Source organism: Ursus arctos, unplaced genomic scaffold (assembly GCF_023065955.2).
Source record: "Ursus arctos isolate Adak ecotype North America unplaced genomic scaffold, UrsArc2.0 scaffold_28, whole genome shotgun sequence".
Lineage (NCBI taxonomy): Eukaryota > Metazoa > Chordata > Mammalia > Carnivora > Ursidae > Ursus > Ursus arctos.
In genome coordinates, this window is record NW_026622963.1 from 20,069,675 (window position 1) to 20,090,788 (window position 21,114).

Genomic DNA, 21,114 nt, shown 5'->3' on the forward strand with positions numbered 1-21,114 from the left:
AGGGTCCTAGGGTGAAACAATGAAAGTATTCCTTATCTTGGCAACTTAATGAAAACTGCTTTTATGGCCTTTAACTAATAGGTATAAAGTAAATGCATTAGCCAGATCAATAGCTATATATAAGGTGTCAGAGATTATGCTGATTTACTCCACCAGTGAGCAGCTGGAAGAGCAGCTGCTACTAGAGTCACCATCTAATTAAATTTATGACAATCCACTGTAATTCTTCATCCATTTGCCTTCCCGACAGGCCAAGTACGGGAGGTAAATGGAGGTGTGGTGGGAATCACCATGCTGCATCTTTCAAGTCGTTGAGGGTGACAGTAATCTCTGCAATTCCTCCAGGACTACGGTATTGCTTTTGGTTTGCTATTTTCCACAGTTGAGAAGGTTCTAGGGGCTTTCACGTGGTTTTTCCTACCAGAATAGCTTTAAGTCCATAGGTCAGGGAACCACTATGGTCTGCCAATTGCTCAGTATGTCTGTTCAAACCCTGCTTTCTGAACCTGGGGAAATAACCAAATTAACTTGATGAGCTCACCATCTGTTTGTGATTCCAGTTAGCTTACTCCAATTAGTTGCCCCCCTCAGGATCTGGAATGCGGACCTGCTCCCAGGGTGGCATTCATTTGCCTCTCCACCTTTCTAATAACTGCCAACCTTTATTTTCCAGAGCAATTGCTCTCTGTGTTAACTTCATCGGTCCAAAGAAGCTCTCCCATTTTGGAATTCTGATGGCATTTATTACCTCTTTCTCATCGTATGACATGTTCAATTAAATTTTACCAATGTTGGAAGGCACCATAGTGTTAAGCACATAGACACTGGCATCAGATTATCTGGGTTTGAATCTCAGCTCCATCATACCGTGGCTGTGTGACCTTGGTTAAGTCACTTAGCCTGTGCTTTAGTTTATCCATTAATTTACTGGACATAATAATAGTATGTTTTGCTATAAGTACTGGAGGAGTTAGTATTTATAAAGAGCATAAAACAGCGTTTGCCAGATTCTAAGCCCTAAGAATGTGTTCCTATTACAGGAAGGTTCATGCTCACAGTTATGTGGTACACAGAGCATTTGCCTAGAACGAGGAGCCAGCAATTGCCCATCAGCTTTAAATTTTCTTAGAGATCTTCTGGGCTCCTTGACCCAGCAGCCTCTGCATTTGGTCAGCTTTGGCATGAAAGCCAAAGATGGTGGACTCTCAATAGTCACTTTTCAGAACTTAGTTGCAAGTTGGAAGGATGGTGACTGCTAGAATTCGCGAGAGGAAAGACAGAGCCACGCTGGGAAGGAAGATGTTAACCTTCCCAAGATTTTGGACAACCCGCGTTTCAACCAACTCATGGTGATATTCATGGCTAGCCCTGAAGGTACGGTCAGCCTATTCAGGCCCCACGCCTCTCTCCACGCCCTGACCACCGCGCTCGAGGGTACCCAACCGCTGCACCAGAGCAGCGGGCCCAGCTCTAGCCCCACCCCTGCAGTCGCCCCTCCTCCCCTGTCCCCGCCCACCCCTCGCCCCGCCTCCCCGCGTCTCCTATCGTCCCATTTCTGCAGTATGCCCGGCTCTGCCCCCCTCTGTTGCCCCGCCTCTCCTCGTCGCCCTCCCCTCCCCGCGGCTTCTATGGTCCCAGCCGGCAGCGAGCCCCGCCTCTCCCCGTCACTCCACCTCCCGGCCTGCTCCGATGGTTCCCGCCCTGCCGTGAGCCCCGCCCCTCCTCTCGTCTCCCCGCCTCTCCTCGACGCCCCGCCTCCCCGCGGTTTCTATAGCCCGGCCGCTGTCCCCGTCTCCCAGCCGCCGCCGCTGTCTCCACCGCAGCGGCTGCCACTTGAGTGGCGTCGGTGGCTTGGGGGGCCGGCCGCCATGGCGGCCGAGGCCGTGGCTTCGCGCCTGCAGCGGCAGGAGGAGGACATCCGCTGGCTGTGGGCGGAGGTCCAGCGCCTGAGGGACGAGCAGCTGAACGCGCCCGACCGCGGCCAGGCCGAGGGGCCGTGCCTAACGCGGGAAGTGGCGCAGCTCCGGGCCGAGAACCGCGACCTGCGCCACCGCCTCTACCGCCTGCGGCTGTGCCTCGCCGAGGAGTTGAGCCAGCAGGCGAAGCTGGAGGGCACGGCGCGGGCGGCGGCGGCGCCGGAGGAGGCCGGGCGCGCGGCTGCCGGCGCGCAGGTAGCGGGGCTGCGGGGTCGCTGCGGGGAACGCGGGCGGGTGCCGCCTAGAGCGCCGGGCGGGCGGCGCCGCGGACTGCGACGGTGCACGGGTGACGGTGGTCCCGCCGGAAACCGGTGCGGCCGCGACGCGCTGCAGGGGCGAGCCTCGCGGAGCGCTGCTCTGTGCACCTGCTACGGCCTGGGGAACCCGTGAGGGGCCTGGACACCCTTTGGAGCCCTGTATATCCAGCAGTCGCTGGACTGACTTAATGGTGTCACTTCCAGTAGCTCTTCCAGTAAATTGCCACGCATTTTCTTCAGTAGCAGAAATAACATTTTCCTTTGTTTGAAAAAAAATGCTGGAGGGTTTAAAACTCACTATTCTTCCCTTAAGCAGGAATATCAACAGCTACGTAGGTAAACTCATGCACTCAGTCTAAAGAATGGCTGGTTCTGAGCTATTTACGACAGGTGGCTTTTGCTTTTTTGTTGTTGTTTACTTGTTGAGATCTGTATATTTAGCGTTATTATTTAATAGAGTGTTTTAATATTTTGATCCATTGAAGGACAAATTATCTTCGTGTAACATAATACATTTTCTGAAGTTCTAAATGCTTTCTCAGACTGTGGGATGTTCTTGAGTTCTTTACCAAGGGTAACTGGTTCACTGGCAACATCTTCCTAAAACAGTCCATTTAAAGTGCGGCAGCAGGGGCGCTGGGTGGCACAGTGGTTAAGCGTCTGCCTTCGGCTCAGGGCGTGATCCCGGCGTTGTGGGATCGAGCCCCACATCAGGCTCCTCTGCTATGAGCCTGCTTCTTCCTCTCCCACTCCCCCTGCTTGTGTTCCCTCTCTCGCTGGCTGTCTCTATCTCTGTCGAATGAATAAATAATAAATAAAACCTTTTAAAAAAAAATAAAGTGCCGCGGCAGCGACACATCCATTTTCCAGCAACATTATGTTTAAAGTTTAGGGGAAAAAACTTTAGAGAGCAAAATATTTTAAATGTATTTAGCAACAGTGTGTAAAAATGCACAGACAGGAAGGATGGAACCCCAGAAAATGACTTGCCCATCTTGAGTTGTAGGTGGTGGTCAGGGAAGCCCAGCCTCCAACCTGGGATACTTGCTGACTGCTGGCATGTCCTTCTCCTCTGCACGTTTCAGATGTGTCCCTCTTTCTTGTCATTGGAATGAGCTATTTATAACTTACCTTTATTTCTCAGCCTCCTTTGAGTCAGACCCAAGAAAAGAACACTAAAAAGAAGGAGGAAAGCGGACCTGAGAGCGAGGTAAGTTGTTGCTATGGAAATAATGTAAAACACTCCCTTGTAATTTAAATATGCTGATACAGTTAATTGCCCAGATTTTTAATTAAAACATAATTACGAATTAAATTATGACACTAGTAGTACATTCAAAACCTTGCCAGCCTCAGCTACCAGACGGCTTAACTTTGAGCTGAGCTAGCCACGCGGCTCTCTTTAAGTGCTTCTGCATTTATTTAAGCTGAGGTACCAAAACTTTTCTTTTGTGTTAAGGAAATTAGCTACCATAGAAATCATGAAAACAAACCAGAGTAGGTTTTGAGCATAAACCCTTGGCAGGAGCAAAGGAGGAGAACCTGGCCTCAGAGGGATCAGTCTGCTTGAGATCAGACAACCAGGAAAGACAAGGAGAGAACAAAGTGGGGTGGTATATAGGTAGGCACTGAACTGTGGAACTGTGCGTACACGAGCATTAAGCACGTGGTGGAGGGAGATGTGGTAGTTAGAAGAGGTGGGCTTTGAGCCAGACCCTGACACCTAAGGTGGGAAGTGACTGGGAGGAGAGTTGGAAATAACCCGGGGGGTTTTGGGAAACGGGGTGAGGCTTACTGCAGGTCGAACGGGTAGAAAAAAGTGGGCTGCGTATGTTAACCTTCTTGTATTCTAATGACTTTCAGGTGACAAATCAACCAGATTTTGTGCAGGAAAGATTGAAGCTGTTTGAAATATTGAAGAAAGATCATCAACACTTATTTGCCATTACTGACAAAAAGGGGAATACCAGCAATGTGATCACAGTGAGAGTGGCTGATGGGAAAACAGTGGAAGGAGAAGTCTGGAAAACAACACCTTATCAAGTGGCCGCTGAAATTAGGTAAATCATAGTTTGGAGAAGATATTCATTATTCAGTATTGTGCCAGAGCTTGGTGACGGTGTGTTCCTCAGGGACTGCGAGAGTATTTTTTTTCTTACGTGAATAAAATAAATGTCATTTTTTTCCCCTCTGGCTTCGAAAGAGGGATTTAAATAAGTAATTGAATACCAGAATACAATCCCTTCCTCTCTAAAATGTGCACATTTTAAAGTTTTAAGAAAAATGCATAGTAGAGAAAAATGTATAATCATTGACAGGTCACGTTACATTGACTTTGTTTTGTTTTTTTTTTTTAAAGATTTTATTTATTTATTCATTCGACAGAGATAGAGACAGCCAGTGAGAGAGGGAACACAAGTAGGGGGAGTGGGAGAGGAAGAAGCAGGCTCATAGTGGAGGAGCCTGATGTGGGGCTCGATCCCATAACGCCGGGATCACGCCCTGAGCCGAAGGTAGACGCTTAACCGCTGTGCCACCCAGGCGCCCCACATTGACTTTGTTCATCAAGATATTTCCACGAGAATTTACAGATCTTTTGTTGTACTTAACTCCAAGTCTAGTCATCATCCCACCAGTAAATAACTGTGGGTGGTTCTTTGAACCACATTGGGCAGATCCCTGACAGTTTCCAAGCCTGTTTCTTTTTATCTCTGTGGAATAATAATGCTTTTCCCATTTACCTAATGAGGTTGTAAAAATTAAGTGAAATACTGCATTTGAAAAATACTCTGAAAATAAAAGTGCCTTTAGAAATGTACAAAATGACTTATTATAGATTGAAGGTATATGTGTTAGAGGTATTATCAACCCTGGAATAAGTACTTTGAGTTTCCTAGAAATTCGATACATTAGTGAAGTTATTAGTGAAGTTGACCAATGTTAATTCCCAGCATTAAATATAATTCTATGGAAGCTATAGCTCAAAACTGCCTTTCACTATTTAAAAAGCAAGCTTTTTCAACAATTGAGATCTTTAGATTTCCTTGGAAAACTATGATTAAAATTATATATATATTTTCCATCTCATCATATCTAACACTCTAATGGCCTCTCCCAACCTGTTCCCATGTTTTCCAGGAGAGATGATTAGATGTGCTGGGGGGAAAAATGGGCTTTAAGGTAAAAATAAGTATATGTTTCTTTATGGCGAGTCAGTTTGCATGTTGGCATATTAGAGACTGAGAAGTTCTGCATTGAAGAAGCCTGTTTGAACTTGGGAAACAAAATTATTTGATTATAGGACAGGTTCTTCATTGTGCCCTTAATAATCTACATTTCCAGAGGGTACCAGCTTACAAACCCTGTAGTCAAGTTTCATGATAGAGGGATTGCGGGAGTGTCTAAAAAGTAAAGTTAGCCAAAACTAAAAGATGAGCAAAGCTGGTATATCAGGCAAACCCAGTAAGAAGAGAGCAGTGATCATAATATAACTTTGAGACACCAGAATTCAGGGCCAAAATCATCAAACGGGGGACTTATTTCAAAAATAGACAAACAGTGTAATCTACAATGACTATTTGTCCCAGACCTTTAGGAGTGAAATAATGTAGCATCAGATCAGAAATATAAAATTATAGACACTCAGGAGTGGTTTAACTGTCTTTGGACACGTTTTGGACAGATCATATAGGTAAACATTAGGGTTATATGTGTCTGAATAATCACACTGTGAGGGGGACTTATTGGCTGCTCACCAGTCTTTGTGGTCTACAGACAGTTGTGTAGCACACATGATTGTGTTTTGGGTTCCTCAGAACCCTAATTACATGCAGAAATATACAGTTCACATATTCTGTGAGTAAAATGAAATCCCTTATGAACTCAGTACACATTAAATGATAGCAAGACAAAACAAAATAAAACTTGAAAGTTAAGAAATCTCTTCAAAATAAGGTAAAAGGAAATAAAAACCACAGAATTTTTAGAAAATACTTTAATGAGAATATATATATCAGAAATCTGTGGAATAGAGCCGAAGTAATGATCAGAAACAGATTTGTAGTGTCAAAGGCTTTTCTAATAAGAAAGAAGAAGAAGAAACAGACTAAAAATTCAACTCAGGCAGTTAGGAAAAGGAGGGAGCTCTAAGGTGAATTAGACAGGAGCACCTGGCTGGCTCGGTTGGTTGGGTGTCAGGCTTTTGATCTCAGCTCAGGTCTTGATCTCAGGGTTGTGAGTGGGGCTCTATGTTGGGCTCCTACTTAAAAAAAAAAAAAAAAAGTGAATTAGAGAATAGTATTAACTGGAAAACTATCTGAATAAGTAAGTGTTCAGTAAGGTGGCTGGATAGAAAATAAATGAGAAATTAATAGCTTTATTAAATTATACTGCCTGTTCTCTTAGATAACTGAGAGTTAATTGCATAGATGATTATTCCTGGTCTGGGGGAGTCTAAGCATAACATGTAACATGGAAATCATTAAGGAAAAGATGGACAAATTCAAACAGCACATAAAATAAAACACTTAAGAAAAATGGCTATGTGTAAAAATGACACATAAAATGGGAAATGACAGATGTGAAAAAAAAGTGTACCATAAAAAACAAATGATTGCTCTCTAAGTGCTTTTCAGATTAATAAGAAAAAGATGAAAACTTCAAAAGAGGAAGAGATTATCTTGGAAGTGTAAACAAAAATTATTACGTGTTCTCGATTTGTCCAAGGTTTATGAATAGCAGTTAATATTGATACAGTCTTGGGGAAGTGGCCCTGCCGGAGGATAGATAAATAGGCCCAGTCTCTTTCAAACTTCTAAAGCCTTCAAAACATGCAAACCCTAACTGTTGGACCCAGTAATCCTATACATAGCCATGTATCCTAAGAAAATACTGCTGTAGAGGGGCGCCTGGGTGGCTCAGTCGGTCTAAGCGTCTGCCTTCGGCTCAGGTCATGATCCCGGGGTCCTGGGTTTGAGCCCCATGTCGGGTTCCCTGCGTGGGGGGGAGCCTGCTTCTCCTCTCCCTCTGCCACATCCCCTGCTTGCGCACACGCTCGCTCTCTGTCAAATCAATAAATAACATCTTTAAAAAACGAAAAGTTCCCCTGTAGAAAAACAGAGCAAAGGACAGTTCATAGTAGCTCATGAAAGCTTGTTTGCAGAGTGTGGTCCCCAAACCAACAGCGTGAGAATTACCTGAGAACTTAGAAGAGCATTCTTGGGCCCTGCTCCACGCCTCTTGAATTAATGAGTCTCTGTGTTGGTGAGCCCCTCCAGGAGTTTCTGATGCAAGTCCAAGCCTGAGAACCACTGAGTTAGGCTAAACTGCTGTCGCAAGAGACCCCTCCCCCACCGCCCCCACCAAGAACCGTGACTTTAATAAGGTAGACCTCACAGTCTCTCATATGACAGTCCAGAGATGGCCAGTCCAGGCTGGTGGACATCCCTGGTCCACGCAGTCATTTGTGGACCTGGCTTCCTTCTGCCTTGTTGATCTGCCATCCCCTAGGTCATGGTTTGTCCATATTTAGGGGTGGAAGCTGAGTTCATGGGTCATAGACTCGCAGGCAGGGGGAAGACAGCTGAGGCACAATGATGCTTTGAGGGCCACACCCCACAATGGCACACTCTAATTTCCTCTTACAACCTATTAGCTCACCTTTAGTCACCTGGCCACCCCTAGCAGTCAGAGAGAGTGGAAATGTCGCTCCTGCTGGCCAGCCACATGTCCAGCTAAAGCCTTCTCCCCGTGGAAGAGGGAAAGCATGGTTTAGGGGACAACGTCTGCCACAGTGTGCCCCTGTGACATCCAGAAATCTGTGAGATCCCTTTCTCATCATCCCGCGCACTTGGTGCCTCTGTAGATGAGACAACTCTAGGTCCCATCAGCTGAAAGCGTGGAGTTTCCAAGTGATGTGCAGAACACCCCGTTAGGCTGGCCTCTTATGCTCTAGCAACAAAGAAGCTGATAGACAGGGCTGCCCACCCCACATGTATGTACAGTGTTGCAATACACACGAGGCCATCACAGTTTAAGTGTATTTGGAAGAAAGGAAGGAGCAACAGGGTATCCAGTAGCGTAGAGAAGCCATCAGATCCTGTTGGCAGTTATCGGAGGCCCGCAGCTTGGCAGTGCATAGTGCTTGGGTCAGCCTGTCTGGCCGCCCATTGTTTTCTGGTCCACAGTCCCCTGGAGGCCCTGATCTTGCTCTTTGTGAGTTCCTAGTTGTCCATCCTCCTCATTAGCCACATCTGAAGTACAGTTTGTCCTGGAGTTTGTTCCGGAGGTTGTACAGTTGGCAGCACCCAGTTCCTGCTGGTGCACACCTGGGGGTTCAGAGCTCCTTTAAAGGATCACACAGTCACAGGTGTTTGTAAGCTGGGCTTGTCCTTTGGCAGTACCATTTTCTCCAGCAAGGAGGCTTCCGGGCTGTTTGCTTCTAATCAGTTCCAAGTGAAGTGATCTCGCTTAAGGAATTCTTCTAGACAGAGACTTCTCACCCCTTTTTCCCCTGGCTTTTGTGCGTGGCTCCTTCCTCTGTCCCACAGTTCAGTGGCCTGAGATCGTATGAAACAACAGGCTGTGGGAGGGCAGCACCCTTACTCTGATCCCTGCAGTAGGCCTGGCCCCTATTGTCAGTCTTGATGTGTGGCCTTTGAGAAGGGCTGTCTGTGCCTGTCCCTCGTGCTGTTCGGGACAAAAGACTGTTTCTCCAATCTGGCACAGCCTCACATTTCTGGACTCTTAGTCAGTTTGGATTACAGGCCACAGGCAGAGCCTCTCTTGGCAAAGTCCTGTCCCTTCCATCTCTGCCTCCAAACCAGATAATTCCCACTGAGGCTGAGCTCGGTCTGGTGGTATTTTGGAAAAGCTGCAGTAGATGTCCAGCGTTTACCGACATTCTGCCTTTTTATGCCTGCTTCCTGCGTGCTGCAGGCATTGTAAGCACATTAGTTTGCCTTCAGGCTTTATCAAATATGTTATCAACTATTTAATCAAATATCTGTCAATATTTGATACTTATCAAATACCAAATGATGCCACGACAGGGGCTGTTGGCTTTCCACATCTCGCTGCCCATTTGCTAAGCCAGTGCCACGTGTTCTGGTTTTGTTACTTACCTCCAGCTCCTTACTTTTTTTTGTATTAATTAATATACAGGCTAAGCTGCTGCAACAGAGAGACCACAAAAATTCAGTGGCATAAATATGATCAAAGTCTATCTCCTGTAGCAGTCTGGACGTGTGGGGGGCCAGCTTGGCAGGGCATCACTCTTCTCCATTAGTCATCTGGAGACCTGAATTCCTTCCGTTTGGTTGTGGGACCATCTTTGTGTATGTCCAGTGTTGTGCTTGTCTGCGTGGTCCAGGGGAACAGCACGCCTGCGCTGTGGTGTGCAGAGGGCGGGGAGGGGATGGAGAAGGGCTCTCCGTTGTCTTAAGGCTGGGATGCAGAAGTGCTACAGGCCACTTCTGCTTGTATCCATTGCTTCCAAACTTAGCCACACGGCCACATCTGGCTGCAAGGAAGGCTGCAAACTCCTGTACAAGAAGGAGAGAATGGATTTGAAGAACCCTTAGCAGTCTACAAAGCCAGTAAAGATGAAAATAAAATTCTACTTCATTAATAACAGTAACTAGCATTTATGAAGAAGTTTTTATTGTGAGTGTGCTTTATTTAATCCTTAGAATCAATGGATGAGGAAGGTCCTATAAATCCCCATTTTACAGATGAGAAAGCCGAGGCTTAGAGTACGATGTTCAGTGTTCAAACCCAGGTTGGTACTCTTAACCACAGCACTGTACCACTACTCAAGTTACTCACAGAAATGCAAGTTAAAACATAATATTGGGAAGAGGACGTGGTTTCATAGTACCTGACGTTATGAGGGGAACGAGAAAGGGTACCCTTGCACCTTTCCTGGTCAGACAATTTGGCAGTATATTCCAACAGAGGCCATTAAAGCACATTTCCCTTGACCCAGCAGTTTTACTTCATGAAGTTTTCCTGAGAAAATGGTTGGGAGCTAAGATGTGTGTTCAAGAACGTTCACTGCAGTGTTATCTGTCACTGCCAAAACAAAACAAAGCAAAAACCCCCACGAAGAAATAACCAAAATGCCCAGCCACAGAGGGTTCAGTAAGCAAGTCTTGCTTCTGCTGCAACTAATTACTAGTGTGTTTTTCAAGTCTGTCTGTTGTCAGGGAAAATGTGTGACTTACTAAGTTTAAAAAGTACGTTACCAAATAACACATACAGAATGGTACTATTACTAGATTTTTATATTGGTATATGTACTTATCAAAAAATGTGGAAGGACATACAAAAAATGTAAACAGCAATTTCTGGGTGGTGGGATTGAGGGTGGTTTTTTTTTTTCTTTGCTTTTCTGTGTTTTCCAGGTTCTTAATATGTTATTTTTGTCAATAATTTTCAAACAACAATAAATGCGTGGGGGGGTGTGTGAGAGAGAGAAGGAGAGGAGGATACAGAAAAAAATAGAAAGACGTACTAAAATGTTAGGCATAGTTATTTCAAGTTGGTAAATTTAGATGTGATTTTTGTTTTATTCTTTGTGTTTTGTGTTTTCTGTTTTCCAAGTGTTGTTGTTGTGTTGTTTTTCTTTTTACAGTGGATGTATACTACTTTTGTATTTAAAATAAATGTTACAAAATTTTAAAAAATCTGTTTTATTAGTTTACATTTGTACTTTCTATTTACTTAAAAAAAGAAACACCCTGGAAGTTATTCTGATCTTTTGTTTTAATGAGTCATTGTAGCATGTAATAAGGTTAACTCCCAAGTGACTTCTCTCTTATTAGTCCAGAACTGGCTGAAAGCACAGTTGTAGCCAAAGTAAATGGTGAATTATGGGACTTGGACCGTCCACTGGAAGGGGATTCCACTCTAGAGCTGCTTACGTTTGATAATGAGGAAGCTCAAGCTGTAAGTATTTAAAAGCCAATCAATGAAACTTTGGGTATTTATATCGTAATTATGTACGAAGACACATAATAAAGTCAAGAATAATGAGTTCTGTAACCTAATAAGATTTAAAATTTGCTTATTGGTGTTTGGTAAGTATTTAATGAGTTTCTATGGAATGAATGTGTACAAATATACACCAGCTTTTAAAGAAGCCCCTATTTATCATTTTTTAAAAAATAATTGCTTCCTTAAGCTATAATGCTTTATTATAATAATCGATGTATATTCCAAATGAATTTTTAATAGATTCTTAAAAATGGATCTGTTTTGTAATATAATAAGTGTAGGGGAATTGGAAAACATTATTAAAACTCAGATAGTTTAAATAGTTATTAATGTAATATTCTATAAAATACCAGATTTTCATGTAGGTCTCTGATATGCATCGTTACCTTAACTTTGCAGCTTCCCTTCACGCAGCCCATTATCCGCCTAAAACCTAACGTGTGATTAGCTTAGGTTACATTAATCTTGAAACTTATGCTAAATTTCTTGATTTATTAACCCAAACTTATAAGAAGCATATTATAATTCCTTTTCTGTTTAAAATATGTAAGGTATAACAATTCAATAGCTAAATAATACTATATTAATAAAATCACACTTAAAATTGATTCAGGAAGAGCAATTTTTAGAAGAAATACATAGCATATATGTGTTATTTAGTTTTTCTCATGAGTTGTTAACAGCTGCCTCTAACTTCATCCCAGATGTCATCCCTAGACTTTATAGTTTTATAAATTCCCTCAGTCACCTGACCCGCATCTAAGGCCCTGGAGGCTTGTATCAGACACTGTAGGGCTACAGTGGACAAGGCATGGAGACTCCCGCTTCCAAGAGTTCCAAGAGTTTACATGCAGTGGGAGGAGGTAGTAAACAAGAAAACACCTAGAGGTTTCAGAGAGTGTAAGTTTCTGGAGAAAGTCAAATAGGCGCTGGAACCAAGAGCCGCCCTGATAACTGGTGGGGCAATTAGTTTTGATTCTCAACTAAGGGCCCAGATCTTGCCTGAAAGCCTTGCATTTTCCCACACTGGCTGGCTCTTGGTTCCCCTCCAGGTGTCACTCCTGAGACTCTTTTTACACAGTTGGCTGTTGAACCTTTTCAATCTGCCAGGTACTGGGGCGGTAGGGGATGGAGGAACTACCAACTTTAATGTTCCATGGAGATGTGGGCGTCTTTGGGGTTCTTCCCTCCTTGCATTCAGTGACCTCATGAAAAAGAAAACATTCACTATCACGGGAAATCTTTCTCGAGCGCCGAACCAGCAGGCCCCTCTGCTTGCCGTGCTCATAACATGGTATCCGACATCGGATTGTAGGGTTTCCATAAATATGTGTGGTTGTTGATGCAAATGATAATGGTCAAAAACATTTACCACATGTTTATTTGCCAAACATTTACCAAGTGACCCTGGCCCCTTGAGTCCCCGGTTCCCCTAGCACGCAGGCACTGTTTTAATCCCTCTGTTACAGATGAAGGCAACCAGAGCTCAGAATGGTGAAGTAACTTTTCCAAGATCTTGATGCTTCTTTTAATGTAATTTAGTAACAAAGATTTTGTTGTTGTTGTTCTTGGAATTTATTTTCCTGTTGCTATGAACATATTAAGATACTGAACACAAACCAACTTATGAATATTTAGCACATATCCATGAAAAAGAAACCGTATAGAAAAGCAAATCTTGAAAACTCGGATCCAAAAAAATGAGAAATTAATGATTTTTTAAAAGCATTTTTTGCCTTACGGAAAAATTTAAGACTCTTTTCTATTATAAAAGATGATTCTATTTATAAGAATATTTAGAGCATAACGTAACATACTGAAGAAACACCCTCTGCCCTCTAGATAAGTTCATATAGAAAATGACAGGAAGAATATTCATGTAAAGCTGATAAATATGCGAACAAGGGGCATTTTATAAAATGATACAGGTTGCAAGTTTAAAACATATCTAATGGTATTTCCTTTTTGTAAACATAGTGTCCGGTAACAATATATGTAGTTATATATCATTCTCCTTTAAATCTTTGGGGGAAGTCCAGGGAAACCAGTGATGTGCAGCTACGATCTCATGCTCAAGACAGCACAAGGTACTTGGTGGTACTTAGAGGTGTGAACCAGAAAAGCAGATTCGTGTAAGAACCAAAGCGGCCAGTTCTGTGCTTGTAGCGCAGCTCAGTGGTCTCTTCCAGAACATCAGGGCGTGACTCGGGCTTCACCCCCCCCATTTCAATGGCCAGTCCCCTCCCCCCCATCCTCTGGATTCTCTCAGGGGAAGACACAATGAACCACGCCCTTCTTTTAAGGTCCTTTATGGCGCCCCTGCTTTTCTGGCTTCATCCCCACCATCGGTTTGTTCTGAGTCTTCACCATCTGCCCGCAGAGTAAGAATTCCTTGGTGCTCAGTCCTAGCACCCTTTCTAGATTCCCGTTCCAGGCTGTCCTGTCTATTAACTGGCCGCTGTCAATCCTTCTGTCTGTCGCTAGACACGTCTCAGTCTTGCATAGAGTCCTGCCCATGTGGCATCTCCATCCGGAGCTCGCACAGGAATCTTTAGTATGTCCCCGGTGGGACTCTTGATTTTAGCCCCGGAACGGATTCCCTTCGCTGTCTGCCCATCTCAGTGTACGCCCTCGCGACCTACCTAATTGCTCAACCTGGAGTCCCAGAGGCTGGTGTCATTACTGCCCACTCCCTGCATGCCAGTCTCAAATTCATCAGTAAGCCATTACGTTCCTATGTATCTTTAATTTGCCCGCTTCTCCCCGTCTCCACTGCCGCTGTCCAAGAATCTAGATGGTGTTATTATAACACCACCCAAGAAACTGCCTACCTGCTGTCCTGTTCCCCTCAGATCCATTCCCATACTGCTACCAAAGGATGTTTTAAAATGTAAACTGAATAATTTCTTTTCTGCTTTAAAACCCTTCACTGCATCTCATTGCATGTAGAATAAAACTCAGCCCAAGGCCTGCATGGTTGCTGGCCCTTTCTTCCCTCTGCAGCCTTTCTCAGGCTACCCTGCTTTTTCCCTTACATGTTAGCCACACAGGCCTTCCTGACTCCCTGTGAAGGTAGAGCCTTCACTGTTATTCTTCCTTACAGCGCCCTGTGTTCATCGCCCTTTAAATCCTCCTCTCACCCTGTGCTTATGCACTTGCTGGTTTGTGTATGCCTGTCTCTTCCACCCTGTGCTGCAAACTGCCTGGGGCCAGTGACTCCTTTTCTTTCACTATTGTATCCCTAGCACCTAACACAGTGTTTGGCTCAACAAATATCGAGGTGTGGACAATGCACCAAAGAAGAGACTTGGGTTCATGTTGGCAGTTAGTCTGCCCTCCCAGCACCATCCAAAGCAAAGGGGCTCTGCCTGGGGACCAATGCTCTGGGCCCGTTTGCAGATCCTCCCCCAGCCTAATGCTGCAGGTTGGGATTGCCCATAGCCTGCTCCGCCAGCCAACTCCCTCTGTTCCGATTTATTTTGTTTGTCAAACAGCTTTCTAACTGTGATGTTTCCTATTTAATACGGGAAAGAAAGTGCTGCCAGGGGACTCCATTGTCTTGCTTCTTCGGCACCTACGTTTATTTGGTGGCTTGGGTTAGTTACAGTTTATCTGTAAACCATTGATTCCTTGGGAACTCAAAAACCAACTTGCTGACCTTGCAGGCCTGATCAGCGGCCCTTGGACAGTGGTAAATTAACTCGTGTGTACTGTCCGGGGGTCTCAGGCAGCCAGCAGGCATTCCCAGGTCACACTCTTCTCCCTTCAGAGCCATCTTGTCCAAAGCTGTTCATCCTGTGAAGACTGCTGTGTAGACGCAAACTACTTTGGCCCTCTGCGTTCAGCTTCGAGGCTGTCCCTGGAGAGAAGGGGAAGGAAGGCAGTGTCTGTCACTCCTGGCTTTCTTCCGCTCTGGGCTGAACAGGGCTACACTGCTCAGCGTTCCAAGCAGATGGTTGAGGTTTCACAACCTCTCTGCGAGGGAAGATGCGCGGAAGGACGTGGTTTGGGAGCTGTGTTTTTGCTGTGACTCGGGACAGAGAACCCAGCTTGTGGCCCTGGCGTAACTGCCAGGAGCATGCAGAAAGTGTTCTCTTCGACGTGGGCATTGAAGCATTTCTTTTCAAACTGATGTTGCTCTGTGTCTTGGTGTTCATCCCCTTAAAGCGTATCCACTTGCTTCCTTGTGTGGTTGTCCTCACAGTTTTCCATGCCGTAATTCGATGGCCACTGGCCTCTGTGTTCCACGCAGGTGTACTGGCACTCCAGCGCTCACATTCTTGGGGAGGCCATGGAGCTTTACTACGGAGGCCACCTGTGCTACGGTCCACCCATTGAAAATGGATTTTATTATGACATGTTCATTGGAGACAGGTAATACCGCTGCATAGTCACTTCCGAACGCATGCGTTTATAATGTTTACATGTTAACTTAGTGAATGTGTCTATAACTTGAGTATGGTCTGGCTATGTTTAAAAATTATTTTTTTATGAGTTTAGATTCCAGAGCAACTTCTCAAACTTTCTTTCTTCTCCCCAGAAGGAAGTAATAATACTATTTATCTCACATAAGATCTGCCAGAGCATAGTACTAAATTAAGAACAGAATCTCAAATTAAATTTAATCCCCAGAGAGCGGCTGCTTCAGTTCTGCTCCATGATAATGAAGGGTGCCGTCCACCTTGGCCAGACATCTCACGCAGATAAGGACCAGGCAGAGTAGGGCACAGAGACCTCACATTCAGCGGGGCTGTACTTGAAATCATTAGCAACGGGCCTGGCCCCAGCCCACCACCTGTGTTCCCCATAGCTCTTAAGGCCTCGCTGCCAAAGCTGAAAGGGTCCTGAGGGTCCTTCCAATTCCTGTCCCTCCCTCAATCCAGCTCTTCCAGTTCTATCTCCTTAATAGTTCTCCCATCCTTCCCTCTTCCTCTGTAGTTCTGCCTGAATTAGACCCATAACATCTCTTGCTGGATGACTTCGGTACATTTTGTCCTTACCTGTCACCACCGCACTGCTAAGTGGTGTCCCTAACTGAGCACCCAGTACTGGATAGCTCCTGCATACAACCTTGTCCAGCTTCACCTCCTATTACCACCACCCCAAGATTCATTCAACAAGATTTCTTGACTGTGCTTGGTGCTGGTGATCAGCAGTGAACAGATTAGTCTGTTCCGTGGAGCTAACAGTCTGGTTAGCTTAGACAGTAAACACACTAACAGCCATTTACTATTAGGTGGTGATGAGTCGTTCGGAGGAAAAGAAACCAGGTGTGGGGAGGTGTGTGCCATGATAGGGGGTCAGGAAAGGGTAAAGTGATGTTGAAGCAGGGACCAGAATGGAGGAAGGGAGCAAGTTCTGAGGCTGTTGTGTGGGTGGGTGGGGTGTATTTATGGACATTTGGGGGAAGAACGTTCTAGGCCTCTGGGACCTCCCTGGTGTGGGCCTATGCCTGGCTTGTTTGAGGAAAGGCAAGGAAGCCAGCATGGATGGAGGGGAATGAGGGTTAACCAGGGAGCAGCTGAAAGAGGTCAGCTGATGGCTCACGGAGGCCCATTCCCTGTGAGTGCCAGACTGGACACTGCAGTTCACACCTAGATCTTTCTCCCAACCTGGATTGCACAGTCACCGAGGGTGGGGACTTGTGAGCACTTACTACAGCTCTTTTGAACAAAAATGTAGATGCATGAAGTATAAGGTAGACCGCCCAAAGAACAGGTCTCAAAGGAGCTCAGTCTAACCGGGGAGTATTTTAACCGGGCTTTTCAAATTGCACACCTCATTGCAGAGAAGAACTGCGGGCAGATCATTTCCTCTGTTGGGGCCTCTGGAGTCTTCTTTGAGGAATGAGATTATCTGCCTTGCATGTGGACGTATGAGTTTCTGAAGTCCTGGTACAATAAAACACAAAATTCCTCAGTGTCAGTGACAAGGGCCTGCAAAAAGGACATTGCAGGATGGCTGAGAAATCTGTGTTGACTCTCACTTGCTCTTCTTTTTAGAACGGTGTCCAGCACAGAACTGTCAGCCCTAGAGAACATCTGTAAGACTATCGTAAAAGAAAAGCAACCTTTCGAAAGACTGGAAGTCAGCAAGGAAGTGCTCCTCGAAATGTTTAAGGTAATTTCAGGAAACTCTTTAGAATAAGAAAACCTTTTTCCGGGAATATTAAAAATGATTAATTGACATAGACAGCTTTTTTTTTTTTTTTTTAGCAAATAATTGAGTGATGCTTGCCACATTGTTCCAGACAGTTTGGCAGCCCACTGTCAGGTTGTCACTAGTCACCCAATGTGATATGTCCCCACTATGTCCTGAAAATTTTAATGCAGATATATGTAGATGAAGGACCAGGTGAATAATTTTCATGTGTGTGCTTATAAATGTGATTAATTTTGAGTACTGTTAATATTAGACTACTAAATTCAATAATACTTCTGCTTTCTCTTTATATTATTTTGACCAATGTATGTAAATATATTCTTAATTTGATTTTTATTTATTTATTTTTGAGAGAGAGAGAGAGTGCACATGTGCGAGCAGGAGTGCAGGGTGGGGGAGGTGAGGGGCAGAGGCAGAGAGAGAGAATTTTCAGCAGGCTGCACACCCAGCCCAGTGTGGAGCCTGACTCGGAGCTCAGTCTCACAACCCTGAGATCGTGACTGTAGCTGAAAACAAGTCAGACGCTTAACCGACTGAGCCACCCAAGCGCCCCCTGATTTTATTTTTTAAATCATATCGGAGAAAGCATGTAATTCGAACACATGAATTGTGAATTTTGTGGTCTTGAATTAAAAAACAGATTTGGGCTTGGTAAAGTTGCAGCTACTTGTTTGTGTGTGTGTGAGGGGGTAAAATACACAAAATAGAGAATTTTATTATGTTAACCATTTTTAAGTACAGTTCTGTGGCATTTGGTACATTCATATTGTGCAACCATCACCACCATCTTTCTCCAGAGCTTTTTCCTCCTCCCCAATTGGAACCCCACACCTAGGAAACACTAACTCCCTTTTCCCACTTCCCCCTTTTCTTTCTTTCTTTCTTTCTTTCTTTCTTTCTTTCTTTCTTTCTTTCTTTCTTTCTTTCGCTTAATTTATTTGACAGAGAGAGACAGCAAGAGAGGGAATACAAGCAGGGGGAGTTGGAGAGGGAGAAGCAGACTTTCCACTGATCAGGGAGCCTGATATGGGGCCTGATCCCAGGATCCTGGGATCATGACCTGAGCCGAAGGTAGACACTTAATGACTGAGCCACCTGGGCGCCCCCCACTTCCTTTTTTTCTGCCTCTATGAATTTGACAACTCTAAGAACCATATAGGTGAAATCCTGCAATATTTGTCCTTTTGTAACTTCCTTATTTCACTAGCATAATGTCGTCAAGGTTTGTCCATGCTGTAGCATATGTCAGAATTTCCTTCCTTTTTAAGGCTGAATAATATTCCATTGTATGTATAGACTGCGTTTTGTTTATTTATTCATCTATTGGTGGACACTTGGGTTGTTTCCACCTTTTTTTTTTTTTAAGATTTTTTATTTATTTATGTGACAGAGACAGCCAGCAAGAGAGGGAACACAAGCAGGGGGAGTGGGATAGGAAGAAGCAGGCTCCTAGCGGAGGAGTCTGATGTGGGGCTCAATCCCAGAACGCTGGGATCACACCCTGAGCCGAAGGCAGACGCTTAACGACTGTGCCACCCAGACGCCCCTGTTTCCACCTTTTGACTGTTGTGAAAAGTGTCGCTGTGAACATGGTGGTACAAATATTTGTTCTAGTCCCTGTTTTCAATTTTTTGGGGTGTATACCCAGAAGCTGCCGGATCATATGGAAGTTCTCTGTTTTGTCAACTGCCAGACTGTTCACCACAGCAGCTGCGACATTTTACATTCCCACCAGCGGTGCACAAGGCTTCCAGTTTCTCCACGTCCTTGCCAACACTTGTGGTTTTCTGTTTTGTTGATAGTAGCCATCCTAATGGGTGTGAAGTGGTATCTCACTGTGCTTTTGATTTGCATTTCTCTAATGACGTGGGATGTTAAGCATATTTTCATGTACTTACTGGCCAGTTGTATGTCTTATTTGGAGAAATGTCTATTCCAGTCATTTGCCTATTTTGTAATTGGGTTATTTGTTTTTTGTTGTTGAATTATAGGAGTTCTTTATATATTCTGGATATTAATCCTGTATCAGAAATGTGATTTGCAATTATTTTCTTCTATTTTGTGGGTTGCCTTTTTGCAGCTACTCTTAAGAGCTAAGCTTAATCAAATCTCTGTGAAGAAAAATGATTTGATTTGAACATGTAAGTATGAAACAGTTAAATCATACAGATCTATTTTTTTCTCTCAACAACTATCCCCTTTAACTAGTTATTTAATAAAAAGCACCAAGGTAGTAGTGCTGAAACAGGAAAGAAAGGAAAAGTGCCTTCTGAGTTTTTAATGTAATGATGTCATTTACTATAAACTTTGTTTTTGTTTTATGCAAATTAATAATGCAGCTGTATCCTCAGAATTTTATTTCATGTAGTTAAAATTGGAATCTTCTAGCCTAAATGTGAGACCTGAAACCGTAAAAATCCTGGAGAAGACGGGCAGTATCCTCTTTGACAGAGGCTGTAGCAGCTTCTTACTAGCTATGTCTCCTGAGGCAAGGGATATACAAGCAAAAATAAACTATTGTGGGGTACCTGGGTGGCACAGCGGTTAAGCGTCTGTCTTCGGCTCAGGGCGTGATCCCGGCGTTATGGGATCGAGCCCCACATCAGGCTCCTCCGCTATGAGCCTGCTTCTTCCTCTCCCACTCCCCCTGCTTGTGTTCCCTCTCTCGCTGGCTGTCTCTACCTCTGTTGAATAAATAAATAAATAAATAAATAAATCTAAAAAAAAAAAAAACTATTGGGACTTTATCAAAATAAAAAGCTTCTGCATAGCAATGGAAACCATCAACAAAATAAAAGGCAACCTGAATGGGAGAAGATATTTGCAAATAACATATCTGATAAAAGGTTAGTATCCAAAATATATAAAGAATTTATCAAACAACACCCCCCAAAAAAGAGTAATCCAATTAAAAAATGGGCAGAAGACATGGATAGACATTTTTCTGAAGAAGACATCCAGATGGCCAACAGACACATGAAAAGATGCTCAACATCACTCATCATCAGGGAAATGCAAATCAAAACCACAGTGAGATATCACATCTCAACTGTCAGAATGGCTAAACTCAACAACACAAGGAATGACAAGTTTTGGCAAGGATGTGGAGAAAGGATATCCCTCTTGCACCCTTGGTGGCAATGCAAACTGGTGCAGCCACTCGGGGAAACAGTATGGAGGTTCTCAGAAAGTTAAAAATATGGACAGGACTGGAGGAGATTATGCTAAGTGAAATAAGTCAAGCAGAGAAAGATAATTATCCTATGGTTTCACTCATTTATGGAACATAAGAAATAGCAGGAGATCATTAGGAGAAGGAAGGGAAGAATGAAGGGAGGGTAAACAGAAGGGGTGATGAACCACAAGAGACTATGGACTCTGGGAAACGAACTGAGGACTTCAGAGGGGAGGAGGGTGGGGGATTGGGATAGGCCGGTGATGGGTATTAAGGAGGGCACTTTACATCAAAAACTAGGGATGTACTGTATGGTGACTAACATAATATAATAAAAAATATTATTAAAAAAAAACGAATGAAACATTGAAAAAAATGAGGGCACATATTGCATGGAGCACTGGGTGTAATATGCAAACAATGAATCATGGAACATTACATCAAAAACTAAGGATGTACTGTATGATGACTAACATAATAAAAAAAAAAAGAAAATTAAAAATAGAGCTACCTTGGGATCCAGCAATCACACTACTAGGTATTTACCAAA

At 44.0% G+C, this 21,114-nt stretch overlaps 1 protein-coding gene across 1 annotated transcript in view; it reads left to right on the plus strand.

Moving 5' to 3' along the window:
- The first annotated feature begins 1,755 nt into the window (after window positions 1–1,755).
- Window positions 1,756–21,114, plus strand: part of TARS3 (threonyl-tRNA synthetase 3) — a 72,218-nt gene continuing 52,859 nt past the window's right edge. Inside the window, exons 1-6 of the mRNA XM_026510335.4 lie at window positions 1,756–2,171; window positions 3,378–3,443; window positions 4,097–4,293; window positions 11,056–11,179; window positions 15,480–15,601; window positions 17,230–17,347. Of these exons, the coding sequence (XP_026366120.2) occupies window positions 1,869–2,171; window positions 3,378–3,443; window positions 4,097–4,293; window positions 11,056–11,179; window positions 15,480–15,601; window positions 17,230–17,347 (930 nt within the window). The 5' untranslated portion in view covers window positions 1,756–1,868. The remainder of the gene's footprint in view (window positions 2,172–3,377; window positions 3,444–4,096; window positions 4,294–11,055; window positions 11,180–15,479; window positions 15,602–17,229; window positions 17,348–21,114) is intronic.